We start from the raw sequence: 17,298 nt of genomic DNA, 5'->3' as shown, positions 1-17,298 counted from the left end.
TGATCATCCAAATTCAGTACCCTGTCCCTGCCTTCTCCCCATATCCCTTGATCCCCTTAGCCTTAAGAAATATACCCAACTCCTTCTTGAATATATTTAATGAATTGGCCTCCACTGCCTTCTGTGGTAGAGAATTCCACAGGTTCACCACTCTCTGGGTGAAGAAATTTCTCCTCATCTCTGTCCTAAATGGCTTACCCCTTATCCTTAGACTGTGACCCCTGGTTCTGGACTCCCCGGCCATCGGGAACATCCTTCCTGCATCCAGTCTGTCCAGTCCTGTTAGAATTTTATAAGTTTCAATGAGATCCCCTCTCATTCTTCTAAAATCCAGCGAGTATAAGCCCAATCGACCCAATCTCTCCTCATACGTCATTCCTGCCATCCCAGGTATCAGTCTGGTGAATCTTTGCTGCACTCCCTCCATGGCAAGAACATCCTTCCTCAGATAAGGCGACCAAAACTGCACACAATACTCAAGGTGTGGTCTCACCAAGGCCCTGTACAACTGCAGCAAGACATCCTTGTTCTTGTACTCGAAGCCTCTCGTTACGAAGGCCAACATACCATTTGTCTTCTTAACCGCCTGCTGCACCTGCATGCTTACCTCCAGCGACTGGTGCACAAGGACACCCAGGTCTCGTTGCACTTCCCCTTCTCCCAATCTATTGCCGTTCAGATAATAATCTGTCTTCCTGTTTTTGCCACCAAAGTGGATAACCTCGCATTTATCCACATTATACTGCATCTGCCATGCTTCTGCCCAATCACCCAACCTGCCCAAATCATCCTGGAATTTCTCGGCATCCTCCTCACAGCACACACGCCCACCCAGCTTTGTGTCATCTGCAAACTTGGAGATATTACATCTAGTTCCCTCGTCTAGATCATTTATATATATTGTGAATAACTGGGGTCCTAGGACCAATCCCTGCGATACTCCACTAGTCACTGCCTGCCACTCGGAAAAAGAGACGTTTATTCCAACTCTTTGCTTCCTGTCTGCCAACCAGTTCTTTATCCAAGTCAGTACCTTGCCCCCAATCCCATGTGCCTTAACTTTACACGCTAATCTCTTATGCAGGACCTTATCGAAAGCCAAATATACCACATCCACTGGTTCTCCCTTATCTATTCTACCAGTTACATCCTCAAAAAATTGCAGTCGATTAGTCAAGCACAATTTACCTTTTGTAAATCCATGTTGACTTTGTCCGATCCTGTCACTGTTTTCCAAGTGCTCTGCTATTACACCTTTTATAAAAAGCATGGAAGGGATATGTTTCCTTTAAATTCTGTGGGGAGAAAAATAAACAATGTCATTATTAGCTTAATGTTATGAAAAAATAATGGAAATTATCTTTATTAACATGATGGAAAATACTTTGTTCTGTTACTTCAGGAATCGTATCCACCATTCAGATGTCCTTTCATCATAGCAGTGGATTCAATGTAATATGCTTCTGTGGAAATGAACCTCTGTTATTTTGAGCTATTCTAATCAGTGATGAACTTTTATATGTATTGAAAGAAAATTACTGTTTAACTATAGCTATTAGCTATTTATTGCTCTGTCTTTGAATTAGAAATTAAGCAGAAGTAACTATGAAGCATAATAATTATAATAGGTCAGATCATTTTTAGGATACAAATCAATACAACCATCTTGTGTCATTATCGGCACACTCGGAGTACTGCTAGCTTCTTGATGGACTAAAATGCACACAGGTTTCAGCCTTACTGTTGCTCAGGTTGAATTTAGTGAATTAAAATGGCAGCTTATTTTCCCCTCAACAACCCTTAACTTTCTATAAGTCCCAGGCCTGCCAAAGATTCAGAAACCACTCCTGCATATGGCAAGGCTCTTTCAGCACTCCTCTCGCACGGTGCATTGTGGCACTTTATCACAAGTGTTTTAAAAGGTTTGACAACTATTTTAGTAGTGTTAACATCTGTTAGGTCTTGACATTTGGGCTTGTCCTCATACTTAAAGGTTGTGTTATAAATCTCATCATCATAAAGAAACTACTCATGAAATAACGCTGGACGGCCAGCTGGTGGCGCCGTCCAAGGAGTATAAATACTCGGGCGTGGGCCTAGCTTGCCCAGGGACATTTTGTAAGACAGGAACTAGTGAAGGACAACTAGACCTCCATATTCTGAAACAAGTTGATTAAAGCCTTCCTTTATACTCAAACCAAGTGCGTAGTGAGTATTTTTACGTCAGGTTGGATGTTGGTATTTCCAAATGTCAAGCCTTCCAAATGAGTGCATTGTCAGCCCCCCTGCCATTAAAGCTATTTAGATTGACATTCATGAATAGGCAAGTGGCCAATCTTGCAAGCAGACTCTGAATGTAGGTCTTGCATCATCATTTTATGTGTACTGAAGTGTGTGAGCAACATTCAATTTGTGTGAATTTTGTCATGATACGTATTCGCTCTTCACAAGAATGAATAGGCAGAGTTTCACCATGAGCAAATGGGTTGGTGAACGCTTCAAAGCAACAAGAAAACAAAGTGGCAAAATGCAAAAGGCTAAGACACGGGCTCCGATGTTTGCTTGGTGCAGTGAAGAGAGCGGAGGGGGAGGATATCCGAATGGGTTTCCTGGACGTCCTGCAGGATTTAACCACAGGACGCTTTTTAATTTTTTTTGGTAGGTTTCCCACCCACTTGGCTGCCTGTTGATGATTTTCTTCATTTTGTCCAACAGGCAGATATGCTTGATGTGAATCAGATTATCAAGGATCTAGCATTACTGGTGCATGAACAGGGGGATAACATTGGTGAGTATTAAACTACTGTTTGAACAACATTATTACTCTTCCTGCCCCCACTGGCTTTATTTTAATTCATTTTAATTTAACTGGAAGCATGTTTTCTCTCACCCCAATGTTCCAACGCACTGGTTGTGCTTCAGACCGGCTCTTTGAAAGAGCTATCCAATTAGCCTCACAGCGCCAGGGACCGGGTTTAAATCCGGCCTCGGGTGACTGTCTGTGTGGAGTTTGCACATTCTCCCCGTGTTTGTGTGGGTTTCCTCCGGGTGCTCCGGTTTCCTCCCACAGTCCAAAGATGTGCGGGTTAGGTTGATTGGCCATGATAAAAATTGACCCTTAGTGTTAGGGGGGATTAAATACGTGGGGTTACGGGGTTACGTGGATAGGGCTTGGGTGGGATGGCTGTCGGTGTAGGGACCGGGTGCTAGGGTTTGGATGATCAGCCATGATCTCGTTGAATGGCGGAGCAGGCTCGAAGGGCCGAATGGCCTACTCCTGCTCCTATCTTCTATGTCTATGTCTATGTCTATGTCTAGTCCCACTCCCCTGATTATTTCCCATTGCCCTGCGATTTCCTTTTCATGTGTATATCCAAATGCCTTTTGAAAGTTACAGTCGAATCTGCTTCCACCACCCTTTCAGGCAATATATTCCAGATCATCATAACTCGCTGTGTAAAAAAGAAAATCTCCTCATCTCCCCCTTTTGGTTCTTTTGCCAATTATCTTAAAAATAATTGAAATCATTTACATGAGGGTAAATATTCACCTTCACCACCTGGGTGGTAATCTGGATCACCCACCTGTTGTACAATCTGCTTGATTTTCATCCTCTGGATTCTACAAAGGTTGGTCGACCTGCTCCACCGGATTAGCGTCCAGGTGTTGAAGGTGAAAAATGACCTGCAATGTTCTCTTGCATCTTCAGGACCATTGTGGGAGCACCATCACCACAAGGACTGCATCAATTCTAGGAAAAGGCCAACCACCACCACCTTAAGGCAACCATCTTGAGAGTTAGGTTTCAGTGTGCAGTAGAGTGGGTTTTGTCTCTGGATCAGAACGTTTTGTTTGGTTGCTATTAATATGACTTTTTGGGAGTTAAATCACTTAGCATGCAGGTACAGCAAGTAATCAAAAAGGCAAATGGAATGTTGGCCTTTATTACAAGGGGGTTGGAGTATAAAAGCAGGGAAGTCCTGCTACAATTGTACAGGGTATTGGTGAGACCACACCTTGAGTACTGCATATTGTTTTGGTCTCCTTATTTAAGGAAGGATATACTTGGAGGCAGTTCAGAGACGATTCACTAGGTTGATTCCTGAGATGAGGGGCTGACTTATGAAGAAAGGTTGAGTAGGTTGGGCCTATACTCATTGGAATTTAGAAGAATGAGAGGTGATCTTATTGAAACATATAAAATAATGAGGGGGCTTGACAAGGTAGATGCAGAGAGGATGTTTCCCCTTGTGGGTAAATCAAGAATTCAGGGTTTAGTTTCAGAATAAAGGGTTGTCCTTTTAGAACTGAGATGAGGAGGAATTTCTTCTCTCAGAGATTCGTAAATCTGTGGAATTCTCTGCCCAGAGAGCTGTGGAGGCTGGGTCATTAAATACATTTAAGGTGGAGATAGACAGATTTTTGCAAGATAGGGAGTGAAGGGTTATGGGGAGTGGGCAGGGAAGTGGCTTTGAGCCCAAGATCAGCCATGATCTTATTGAATGGCGGAGCAGACTCAAGGGGCCAAGTGGCCTATTCCTGCTCCTATTTCTTATGTTCTTATTATCTATCCCTCCCTTACAAAATTGGTGTTGGGCTGAAAAAATTTTAAAAACACAAATTGGTCACTTAACAGCATGGCTTAAATCTGCATTGATTTTCTTGATTTTAAACATTGATTAAGCTTTGCACCTAAACCACTTCAAAAGAAGCTAAATTAGAATTTAGAAACAAAGATTAATCTTTGTTGTAAAATAAAAATAGAAAATGCTAGAAATACTCAGCAGGTCAGGCAGCATCTGTGGAGAGAGAAACAAAGTTAACATTTCAGGTCAATGATCTTTCATCTGTTTTTATTGCAGATTTCCAGCACCTGCAGTATTTTGCTTTTGTATTAATGTTTGTTGATTGGTCAATGGAAGAACAAAAAAGGTAGACAGGCGCAACCCTATGACAAAGTGGCATAGAGTAATGTGACATCAGTTATTTTTCTCCTGAAACAAAATAAGATCGATAGATTTTTTGTTAACCAAGGGTAGCAACCGATGTTCCCAGTAAGCTGCACTTTGATCTGCGCGGCCTGTTTCTTTTATTGCGCGGTCCCTTTAAATTTCTGCGCATGCGCGGCATTTACGGTGTAAAAAGCCGGTGAGCGGCTTGCGCAGATCCTTGCAGATTACCGCATGGCCACACACCTCGGTGGGGACATTGGTAGCAGCGGACATGGCGCAAAGGTTCTATGGAGTTGAGGTACTGATCAGCTAATTGAATGGTGGAACAAGCTCGAGGTACTGAATGGCCTATTCGTGTTCATATGTCCCACTCGCAGTCTGAACTAACACTAAAGACCCAAAGTTAACTGCATACACTGTTCTTCATTTAACTAGAGAAGACAAGATAAAGAGCAACCAGCTAATTCTGTTTATCTCATGCTTGAAGGAAAGTATAATTCTGAGGACAAATGCTATCCATGGTAATTACGCACAGATTTATTCCCATCCAGTTAGGGATTTTATTTTTTAAAAGCGTTTCCTTTTGAATAATTCCATTTACATGGTTATTTTATGGAATGCAGAATCCCTTCAGTTCAGTAAACAAGCATAAGAGGACATGTTGGGATGACATAAGCCAAGAGGTATCTGCTTGAAGTGTATCCACTCCTGCTGACTCATATTACGTATTGAGAATAGTCTGTGTTTCTTCAGTCTTTGCCAAATCACAGAAAATACTGAGACATCAATGAACAGGAGAAGATGGCCATCAAGGGACAGTCTGTTTGCCCCATCCTTTGGTTATTCAACAGGATAAATACAGACCACTGAGGAGGAGACCTATGAAAATTTATTTTTTTTAATGTATATTTGTTGTCATTAGCAAGGTGAGGCAGACTGGAGATTTCCAGTCTGAGGAATCAGTGTGAGCTCAGGTAGTCCAAGGTCAGGTATAGCATAGATTAGCTGCACAACAAAGTGTTTTGTACTCTACCAAACAGGATGTGTTTGCCACCCCTATTAGAAAGAATAGTAATTCAGCTCACAGACATCTATTTTGAGCCAGAAAATGTACGGCCCGGAATCGAAAATTGAGTGGGGTGGAGGCACATTGGTTGCTCCATTGATGGCCAAGGCCCGCTTGCTGCAATATCCAGGCGGGCTTGTAATTGAGCGAGTAGCCTGCCTGCCTTTCTGATGGCGATCTGCATAAAACAATCTCTTGACCTCTCCCTTTGCTCTAAAAGTTATGTTCCCAATACTGATTCATTGACTAGTGGAAATAATCTCCCCTATTTACCTCATCAAAACCCTTCATTATTTTGAACACCTCTATCAGATCTTAATTTAACCTTCTCGGCTCTACTGAAACGAGCCCCAATTTCTTTAGTCTCTCCTCATAATGAAAGCTGTTCATCCCTGGTATTATCTTAGTGAATCTTTTCTGTACCTTCTTTGTGGTTGTATCATGAAACATCTTATTTACTCACGATAAATAAAAGCACCAGGTGAAGAAATTTCTGAATCCCAACAACCATGCCTCCATCACTCATCACTCTCGTTTACTGCTTCGCTTTCTTATTGGGATTGCAATCTTCCAACTTGAGGCAATGTAATTATACAACTTGTTGTCTTGTCTTTTTCTGAAGCATTGTAAATCACACCATATTTTTTGTACCATCTTAATCTTTAACTTACAGATAGCATTGAAGCCAACATCGAGAGGGCAGCTTCAAATGTTGATGCCGCTAATGAGCAGCTAGCGAAAGCAAGTCAGCACCAGGTAAGTCTGCATTTAAATCTTGCTGAAAGACATTCCTGACTCTGAATTGGACTGACCTGGACACCGCTCAATTTTCTCAACTACTTCCTGTAAGGAAACCTCTTAAACTCAATTAAATGATTCCTCGTGATTCAGGCTCGAGCGTATTGTCCAAATGCAAGTTTATTACTCAGACAGTAATAGTAAAATAACTATTACGGTTATACAATAGACTCAATACAACCTGGTTTCCTGCAGACCCAAGGTGATCAAGCTTGGCCTCTGTAGGTGTTGGACTTCCAACCGTCCCGTGAGCTCTAACTGCAAGAAGGACCTGTTCTGTTGTATCTTTCTTTTGTCATCTGTCACATGTTCGAAAACCTTCCAGGCATCCTTAAAGTACCTTCCCCCTTTAATGTGAGTCATATCACATGATGCCCGGAATGTATATTGAAACAAGGTTCCTTCTCGCCAAACCTCCAGACTTGACATAATAGCCATCTCGATGGGTGAACTGTTAATCATTTTAACCTGACATCCTGTCTTAACATTACAAAAGGAACGGGATGACCTAGACAATCCCAGATAGTTAATGTGACACTGCATGGGTGCTTCCATTGTTCTGGCCAATACCTAATACTCGCACCTCACATAGGATGTAGCCAACCTGTCTGCTAGTTGCTACTTCCATTGTCCCGACTAATCTCCAATATTAGCATATCCTAATCGGACAATAACCTAGAGATATGATGGGACACCTGACACAGAAGCAAGTTCTAACACTTCCCCTTTGGATCGGCTCAGACCTGGGTCCTGAGGGTAGGCCCGCTTCAGGTTTCTTAAGCCTAGGCATATTGAAGCCCGAAAAGTTATTGTAGAAAATTGGAGAAAGAATTGTAATCCAGCTGTGGCCTTAAATAGGCAAAGAGAAAGTAAATGTGAATCCTATGTCTGAACACAACTGACCCTTGACATGTTTAAGCTTATGGCAGTGACGCCTATGTCAAAGTTCATCTAAATATTACCAATGATGCTAATGGCAATAATATAAGAGGTGGCTCGTGTACCAGTAACTGTTAGTAAAACTAGGATTTTTCAGAACCGAGGTAATCCTAGCAATCGTATTGCACTCTTGGGGGTAATTTTAACTTTGAATAAAGTTGTAAAATGGGTGATATCGAATTGACCTCTCATTATACAGCTGCTTGACTTTCCCTCCCATTGACTTCAGTGGGCAAGGAAATCAAGCGTGGTGTATAATCAGCGGCCAATTCAATATCGCGCATTTTACCCCAATGCCCAAAGTTAAAATAGCCCCATGATATCTGTTATAACTTTTCCATTCCTGCATCCTTTGTTGTTTTATGTATCCTTTATTCACTTCTATCAGAACTGGTTGTAATAAATTATTTCCTTGAGTTTGCAAATAAGCTTAAGAATTCAGTGGAAGGACCCATTTGTAGTCTGCGTTACGAGAATGTGTACATCCTCTTTTTTTCTCAGTCAATCATCAGTAAATCCCCCTAAAAATTATAAATTTAATTTTTTTTTACATTTTCCAAATAGTTCGTATAAAATGAAAAACGTTCATATATGTGTCTATTTTCAAATATGCATTCCAGTGTTCTGTGTGTTATGACAATAATACATTATAGAATGGGAAAACTGATACTGAAAATACAGTAGACTTTTTTTCGGGCTTTGTGTATTTATGGCATAGTAGGCAATGTATACACTATACTTGTCGACTGAACTGCGTAGGACTTCAGTGATGAGGAAATCTTCAGAATAGAACCCATCCTTTCATTCTGTGCTAGAGAACGTTGGAACACTGGTATACCACTTCACTATGAGGACATCATTAATACGTGGTATAATCTTTACTGAAATATTTCAGATTCTTTGCCTCCACTCAAGAACAACAACAACTTGCATATATATATAGCGTCTTTAACATAGTAAAACTTCCCAGGGCGTTTCACAGGAGTGTTATCAGCTAAAATCTGAAACTGATGCACATGAGATATTAGTGCAGGTGACCAAAAGCTTGGTCAAGAGGTAGGTTTTTAAGGATCGTCTTAAAGGAGGAGAGAGAGGTAGCGAGGTGGAGACGTTTAGGGGGGGAATTTCAGAGCTTAGGTCTAGACCGATGAAGGCACGGCCGCCACTGGTGGGCTGAAGGATATCGGGGTTGCACAATAGACCAGAATTGGAGGAACACACAGTTATTGAAGACATTTATTGGAGAGTTGTAGGGCATGAGGAGGTTACAGAGGTGGGCAAGGCCTTGGAGGGAGGGTCATCCATGCTATCTTCCTTGTTCATGAAGGTGGAACCGTGCAACTTTTGGAGGGAGGTCACTTATCAGTTGGAGGGTGGGAGTCTAGGTGGGGTAGAGGAACAAAGGGATCTCGGAGTACAAATACACAAATCACTAAAAGTTGCGACACAGGCTAGCAAGGCCACAAAAAAATCAAACCAAGCACTAGGGTTTATTTCTAGAGGGATAGAATTTAAAAGTAGCGAAGTTATGCTAAATTTGTATCCAACCTTGGTTAGACCACACTTAGAGAACTGCGTGCAGTTCTGGTCGCCATATTATAAAAAGGATATAGAGGCACTGGAGAGGGTGCAGAGAAGATTTACAAGGATGATACCAGAAATGTGAGGGTATACATATCAGAAAAGGATGAACAGGCTGGGTCTCTTTTCTCTTGAAAAAAGAAGGCTGAGGGGTGACCTAATAGAGGTTATAAAATTATGAAGAACTTGGTAGAGTGGATACAGAGAGAATGTTTCCACTTGTGGAGAAGAGCATAACTAGAGGCCATCATTATAAGATAGTCATCCAGAAATCCAATAGGGAATTCAGCAGAAACTTCTTTTCCCAAAGAGGGTTGAGAATGTGGAACTCGCTACCACAGGGAGTGGTTGAAGTGAATAGCATGGATACATTTAAGGAGAGGCTAGACAAGTATATGAGGGAGAAGAAAATAGAGGGTTATGCTGATAGATTTAGATGAGGAAAGACAGGAGGAGGCATGGACTGGTTGGGCCGAATGGCCTGTTTCTGCGCCGTATATCCTATGTAATCCTATGTCTTATTTGAAAAGGCCCATCCAAATGCTTCTGGCATCCAGCAGAAGTAGTGTTGGACGATTGCTACAGGTGTAGAAATGGTTGGGGGCCCAGCGGTATGGGGTCCCACCCAATGTTCTGACACACCTGTTGGAGTTATACTAGAACACAACTCAAGAGAATATCCTGCCCTTGGTGCCTTAACCCCATGTGCCACCCAGTCACACTGAAGTCGCTTTTACTTACAAGATGGAACAAACAAAAACCTTTCCAAGCAGAGCCTGGGATTATTCCAAGTGCTTCTTTGAAACTGGCATGTTAGAACTGTTTGTTCAGCATTTAGAAATTGTGCAGTTCTCAAGCACAATGAAGCTATAGTTTGAAACTGGAATAGGACGGTGGCATAGTGGTTAGCACTGTTGCCTCACAGCGCCAGGGACCCGGGTTCAAATCCGGCCTCGGGTGACTGTCTGTGTGGAGTTTGCATATTCTCCCCGTGTTTGCGTGGGTTTTCTCCGGGTGCTCCGGTTTCCTCCCACAGTCCAAAGATGTGCGGGTTAGGTTGATTGGCTATGATAAATTGACCCTTAGTGTTAGGGGGATTAAATACGTGGGGTTATGGGGATAGGGTGGGATATGTGTTGGTGTAGGGGTTACGGGGATCGGGTGGGATATGTGTCGGTGCAGGCTCGATGGGCCGAAATGGCCTCTATCTGCACTGTGGGGTTTCTGTGATTCTGTGATTCTGTGACTACCAAAGCCCATAGTCGTACTGAAGATAAGCTATTTGTTAAGAGGCATTTTCAAACCACTGAAGTCTGATTCTATTGTGCCTGCGGAATATAGTGGTGTTTTCTGCTCCATTTCAAAAGTTGTTTGGGTCAAAATGTGACACATTATTAGAACTAGTAAAGTGGAAAAAGGACAAAGGAGAAGGAATGCAATGCAGTGATTGAACTTGTTGACTGTTTGACCCCTGATGAGAAGGCTTTATGTTTGAGACGTAATCGTTAAACAGTCATACCTTAACCTGCTGCATCATCCATGTGATTCCATATGTGAAATTGAACTATATCAATTGTCAGACAGTCTAAAGCAGATTGACAGGAATTTGTGCCTGCGTCTACACAGTGTCCCTTCCATTTCCCGCACTTCTGCTCTCACCCCTTCCCCTCCCTCCCAGAACCACGATAGGGTTCCCCTTGTCCTCACCTTTCACCCCACCAGCCTCCACATTCAACGGATCATCCTCTGCCATTTCCGCCACCTCTAACATGATCCCACTACCAAACACATCTTTCCCTCCCCTCCCCTTTCAGCATTCCGAAGGGACCGCTCCCTCCGCTTCACCCTGGTCCACTCCTCTATCACATCCAACACCCCTTCCCGTGCAAGCACATGAGATGCAACACCTGCCCTTTTACCTCCTCCCTTCCCACTGTCCAGGGCCCCAAACACTCCTTCCAGGTGAAACAGCGATTTACTTGTACTACTTGCAATTTAGTATACTGTATTCGCTGCTCAGGATGCGGTCTCCTGTACATTGGGGAGACCAAACTCAAATTGGGTGACCACTTTGCGGAACACCTCCGTTCAGTCCATAAGCATGACCCCGAGCTTCCGGTCGCCTGTCACTTTAATTCTCCGCTCCACTCTCACTCTGATATCTCCGTCCTTGGCTTCTTACACTGTTTCAACAAAACTCAGTGTAAGCTCGAGGAACAGCACCTCAACTTTTGATTAGGCACTTTACAGCCTTCTGGACTCAACATCGAGTTCAACAATTTCAGACTATAATCTCGACCCCTATATTTTTTTTTATTTTTTATCTTTTTTCTTTTTTTTCTCTCACATGACAGCTGTTGATGATTCTGCCATTGCCATTTATACCTCATCTAGAGTCATCTTTTGTTTCTAACTTGTCCCATTACCATCTCCTTTTGCTTTGCACCATCATCCCTTTACTCTTTTAATCTCTCCTGCCTTCCAGTCCATCACAACCTTCCCTTTGTTCTTTCCTCCCCTCCTCCCTTTCCCTGCCCCTACACTTGATTAAAAATCTGTTACTTCTCTAACCTTTTCCAGTTCTGACGAATGATCATAGCCCTGAAACATTAACTCTCTTACTCTCACCATGATGCTGCCTGATCTGCTGCGTGTTTCCAGCATTTTCTATTGTTACTACACAATGTCCCGACTGGCTGTCTGTACTTAAAGTTGATAAATCACCAGGACCGGATGGGATGCTGAGGGAAGTTAAGGAGGAAATCACTGATGGACTGGCCAAAATCTTCCAATCCTCCTTAGATACAGTGGGGCGGTGCCAGAGGACTGGACAATTGCAAATGTTACACCGTTGTTCCAGAAAGGGTGCAAGGATAAATCAAGCAACTACAGGCCAGTCAGTTTAACTTCAGTAGTGGGGAATCTTTTGGAAACGATAATCGGGGACAAAGTTAACTGTCCCTTGGACAAGTGTGGATTAATTAAGGAAATCCAGCATGGATTTGTAAAAGGCAAATCGTGTTTAACTAACTTGATCGAGTTTCTTGATGAGGGTCGATGAGGACAATGCGGTTGACATGGTGTACATGGACTTCCAAAAGGCGTTTGATAAAGTGCCACATAATAGGCTTACCAGCAAAGCTGAAGCCCATGGAATAAAAGGGACAGTGGCAGCATGGACATAGAAACATAGAAGATAGGAGCAGGAGTAGGCCATTCGGCCCTTCGAGCCTGCTCCGCCATTCAACGAGATCATGGCTGATCATCCAAACCCTAGCACCCGGTCCCTACACTGACAGCCATCCCACCCAAGCCCTATCCCCGTAACCCCACGTATTTAATCCCCCCTATGAAACTGGCTAAGTGACAGAAAACAGAGAGTAGTGGTGAACGTTTTTTTTTTGGACTGGAGAAAGGTGTTTCCCAGGGGTCGTTACTAGGACCACTGCTTTTCTTGATATATATTAGTGACTTGGACTTGGGTGTATAGGGCACAATTTCAAAATTTGCAGATGAACACAAAACTTGGAAGTATAGTGAGGAGTTTAGTGATAGACCTCAAGAAGACACAGACAGGCTGGTGAAATGGGCAGACATGTGGCAGATGAAATTTAAAGCAGAAAAGTGCGAAGTGATACATTTTGGTAGGAAGAACAAGGAGAGGCAATATAAACTAAATGGTACAATCCTAAAGAGGGTGCATGAACAGAGAGACCTGGGGGTATATGTGCACAAATCATTGAAGATGGCAGGGCAGGTTGAGACAGCAGTTAAAAAATCATACGGGATCCTGGGCTTTACAAATAGAGGCATAGAGTACAAAGGCAAGGAAGTTATGATGAACCTGTATAAAACACTGGTTCAGCCTCAACTGGAGTATTGCGTCCAATCCTGGGTGTTAGATCCGTGGTTCAGTGGATAAATAATTACACGGATGCTGTACATAAACAAATAACAGGTCTTTACTGGAGGAGGGTAATCTCTAGACTGGGGTACAGAGGCATGCGCACAGCTTATATACCGGTGTGGTCACTGCCGGTACTTACAGTATACAGGAGCTGTAAAAAGTAGTTCTGACTTAAAGCACATACACTACAATTCCTCCCTTTTTAGATTAATGATACCCCCTTAATATTCAAATAACAATTACATTTTTACATGTACATTCAATAACAAAAGTCCATTTATAGATTCAGTCTTTGGGGCTGCTTCCTGACCCTTTCGGGATAGCGCCTTTCCGGAGGTTCTTGTTCTTGGTGCAGAGGCGATTCTGACCCCCTTTCATCGGGTGGTTCATCGGGTTCCACTGCTACTGGGTCTGAAGTAGATACTACCGGTATGTCGGGTTCATCCCCAGGTACTCGAGACATGGGGTTGACGCCTTCCTGTGATGCTAAGATCTGATCGACGTGGCGTCTCACAATGTTCTCCCCGACATCCACTGTGTACATTAATGGCCCCTGCCTTGTACATATCGTTCTGGGTTGCCACTTCTCTGTTCGATAGTCCCGGGCCAAGACTGGTTGCCCTACATTGAAGCTCCTTGTCGGCTTCTCGTTGATGTGCTGGAATTGTTTGTCCTCAACCTTTCTTCGCACATTTGGTCTGAGCAAGTCCAGACGAGATCTCAACCTTCGGTTAAAGAACATCATGGCCGGGGTCTGGTTGGTAACTGCATGTGTCGCGTTTCGGTAGGCTAATAAGAAATTGTCCATCTTATGCTGTAGTGGAATTTCCTCATCGCACATGGCCTTTATCGCCTTCTTAAAGGTTTGTACGAACCTCTCAGCCAATCCATTGGTGGCTGGATGATACGGGGTGGATGTGTAATGCCTTACCCCATTCCTTTTCATGAATTTTTGGAACTCGTCGGACACAAACTGTGGTCCATTATCAGAGCAGATCTGCTCTGGCAACCCGTTTCTGGCAAATATGGTCCGTAGGACTGCAATCGTTTTCTCTGTAGTGGTTGAAGACATCTTTATCACCTCAGGCCACTTTGAATGAGCATCCACTGATATTAAGAACATTGAGTCCATGAATGGACCAGCGAAATCAATGTGCACCCGTTGCCATGGAGAGGAGGGCCACTCCCATGGGTGTAGAGGGGCATGTGGTGGTGCATTTTGGACCTTCTGGCATCCTAAGCAGCTCTTAGTTAGGTCTTCGATTTGTTGATCGATTCCCGGCCACCACACATAAGCCCTAGCTAGGCTTTTCATTTTCACTCCCCCCAGATGACCTTCATGTAGCTCATTTAGCACTCTCTCCCTTAACTTGGGTGGAATCACCACTCTGGATCCACACATCACTGTCCCCTGGCATACTGACAGCTGTTCTCTTCTGGATGAGAATGCTGGCAACAGTGAGTCGCCATGTGTTGGCCATCCCCTCACCGTCAATTCATATACCCGTGACAGCGTCGTATCATTGCGGGTCTCCTCTATATCCGCGTTTGTTACTGGCAATCGTTCAATTATCGACGAATAAAATATCTCGATAGGGTCCACTGCTGGTGCTTCCTCCACAGTAGGCAGTGGCAGGCGTGATAGCCCATCAGCGTTTCCATGCTGTTTCATGCCTTTATATTCTATTTCATATTGATTCACCCCTAGAAACAGGGACCATCTTTGTAACCGCTGTGCAGTCATTACTGGCACGCCCTTCTTAGGGTTAAAGATGGAGACAAGTGGTTGGTGGTCAGTCAGCAAGGTGAACTTCTGTCCATGCAGATAGTGGTTGAATTTTTTTTACTCCCCATACTAGGCTGAGGGCTCCCTGTCAATCTGGGCGTAGTTGTGCTCGGCTGAGGTTAGTGACCGAGACGCAAAGGCTACTGGCCTCTCCAACCCGTCTGGGAATTTGTGCGACAGCACCGCTCCAATACCATAGGGTGATGCATCACATGCCAAATGAATTGGTAGTGCTGGGTTGAAATGGGCCAACACCTCTTTTGATGTGATCAATTCTTTACACTTCTGGAAAGCTCGTCTACATTCGTCATCCCACTTCCATGGTACCCCTGTTTGCAGTAGGGTGTTCAGCGGGTGTAATACCGTAGACAAATTTGGTAAGAACTTGTGGTAATAGTTTACCAGCCCGAGGAACGACCTCAGTTGTGACACATTTTCCAGTGCTGGAGCCTTGACTACTGCCTCTATCTTGTCAGGGGACTTATGTAACCCCTCTTCATCGATGATGTGGCCGCAATACGAGATCTGTTTTTGGAAAAAGTCGCACTTGTGGCGATTAGCTCGTAGCCCATATTCCTTTAATCTGGCGAGCACCTTCTCCAAGTTAGCGAGGTGATCACCGTCATTTTCGCCCGTGACCAAGATGTCGTCCAAATAACACTGGGTCCCTGGAATCCCTTGCAGGACCTGATCCATCACCCTTTGCCAGATAGCCGGAGCCGAGGCTACTCCAAACACCAGCCGGTTGTATTGATAGAGACCTTTATGGGTGTTGATCGTAAGGTAATGTTTCGAAGCTTCTTCTACCTCCATTTGCAAGTACGCCTGGGCTAGATCAATTTTGGTGAAGCGTTTACCACCAGATAGCGAGGCGAAAATATCCTCAATTCGTGGAAGCGGATATTGCACCATGTGAAGGACTGGGTTCACTCACCTTAAAATCCCCACAGATGCGGACCTTCTTTGGTTCCCCAGGCGTATTACTCAACGACCTCTTCATTACAGGAACGATGGGTGTAGCCCACTCACTCCAGTCTACTTTGGACAGTACTCCTGAACGTTCCAACCCTTCCAGCTCTGCTTCGACGGCTGGTCTGATCGCATAAGGCACTGGTCTGGCCTTCAGAAACTTTGGGCTTGCATTATCCTCTATTTTAATTGTTGCTGTTATTCCTTTTAGTGTTCCTAGTCCCTCCTGGAACACTTCTTTTGCGTCAGTTAGCATTTTTGACAGTCGTCCAGGTGTGACGTCGTCATCCTTTTTGGCCTCCACCTTCAGTGCCTGTATGGAATGCCAATCTAAATGTATCTTCCGGATCCATTCACATCCTAGCAGTGGTGGTCCTCCATTTGGCAATACATATATCCATTTTAGGTATTTCCTGACCTTTATATGTCACTTTCACCCTTATTTTTCCTTTGGGGTAGACTTTTTGCCCCGTATACGTCTTCAAGACAATCTCTGTAGCTTTCAAGGGTATGTGTGAAAATAGCCGCTTGTAGTCTCTTTGATTTCTGACTGTTAGAGCTGACCCTGTGTCCAATTCCATTTCCACTTGGACTCTGTCTATCTTGAGTGTAACCCAGATAGTCTGGTGATCCTCCATTTCGGTTACATTATGTAGTTTCAGACAACCCAGCTCCTTGCTTCTGGAGTCTGTGTCATTTTTTTGTTCGTCTGAACCACTGTCCATCTGGTGTACCTTTTTGTACTTCTCCTGTGGAGATTTCTTACTGTTGGTTTTCTTCCCAGACCTGCAGACTCTTGCTATGTGTCCTGCTTTCCCACACTGTCTGCACACTTGGTCCTTGAACCAACAATCTTTCTGGTCATGTGTTGTTCTGCCGCAGCGATAGCATTTCCCTGTTCCATAGGGCATTTCGTTGGTGCCATATTCTTGCGGTCTCCGTTGTATCTCTGCAGCACCCCTTGCGGCTGCTTCGTGTGATACAGGTAGACTACCCTTTATCCGGACTTCCGAAAACCGAAACCCTCTAAAAACCGAAGGTTTTTTCGGTCAGCGTAAGTCGTGCGCACGACATGACCAGAGTGGCGCACGACTTACAGGCCTAGCTGGATAAGGGATAGTGTAGCATTTTTCCGCACTTCTGAAAACCGAAATCGCTCAGTGTAAGTGTACCAGCCTTTATCCGCACATCCGAAACCAGAAAACCTCTGAAAGCCGAAAGTGGCGCAAAGCATGACCCGACGCTGCCGGATAAGGGATAGTGTATCCTTTATCCGCACTCCCGAAAACCGAAGTGTTTT

General features: G+C 43.9%; 1 protein-coding gene across 1 annotated transcript in view; it reads left to right on the top strand.

The window, feature by feature from the left end:
* The window catches only part of tsnare1 (T-SNARE Domain Containing 1), an 840,454-nt gene that overhangs the window by 676,335 nt on the left and 146,821 nt on the right, over positions 1-17,298 (top strand). The window contains exons 9-10 of the mRNA XM_085992448.1: positions 2,716-2,788; positions 6,692-6,774. Coding sequence (XP_085848574.1) covers positions 2,716-2,788; positions 6,692-6,774 — 156 coding nt within the window. The remainder of the gene's footprint in view (positions 1-2,715; positions 2,789-6,691; positions 6,775-17,298) is intronic.

The sequence above is a fragment of the Somniosus microcephalus genome, chromosome 7 (assembly GCF_052327205.1).
Source record: "Somniosus microcephalus isolate GS21.2 chromosome 7, FLI_Smic_1.0, whole genome shotgun sequence".
NCBI classification, from domain to species: Eukaryota; Metazoa; Chordata; class Chondrichthyes; order Squaliformes; family Somniosidae; genus Somniosus; species Somniosus microcephalus.
This window is presented reverse-complemented; position numbering and strand designations above follow the sequence as displayed.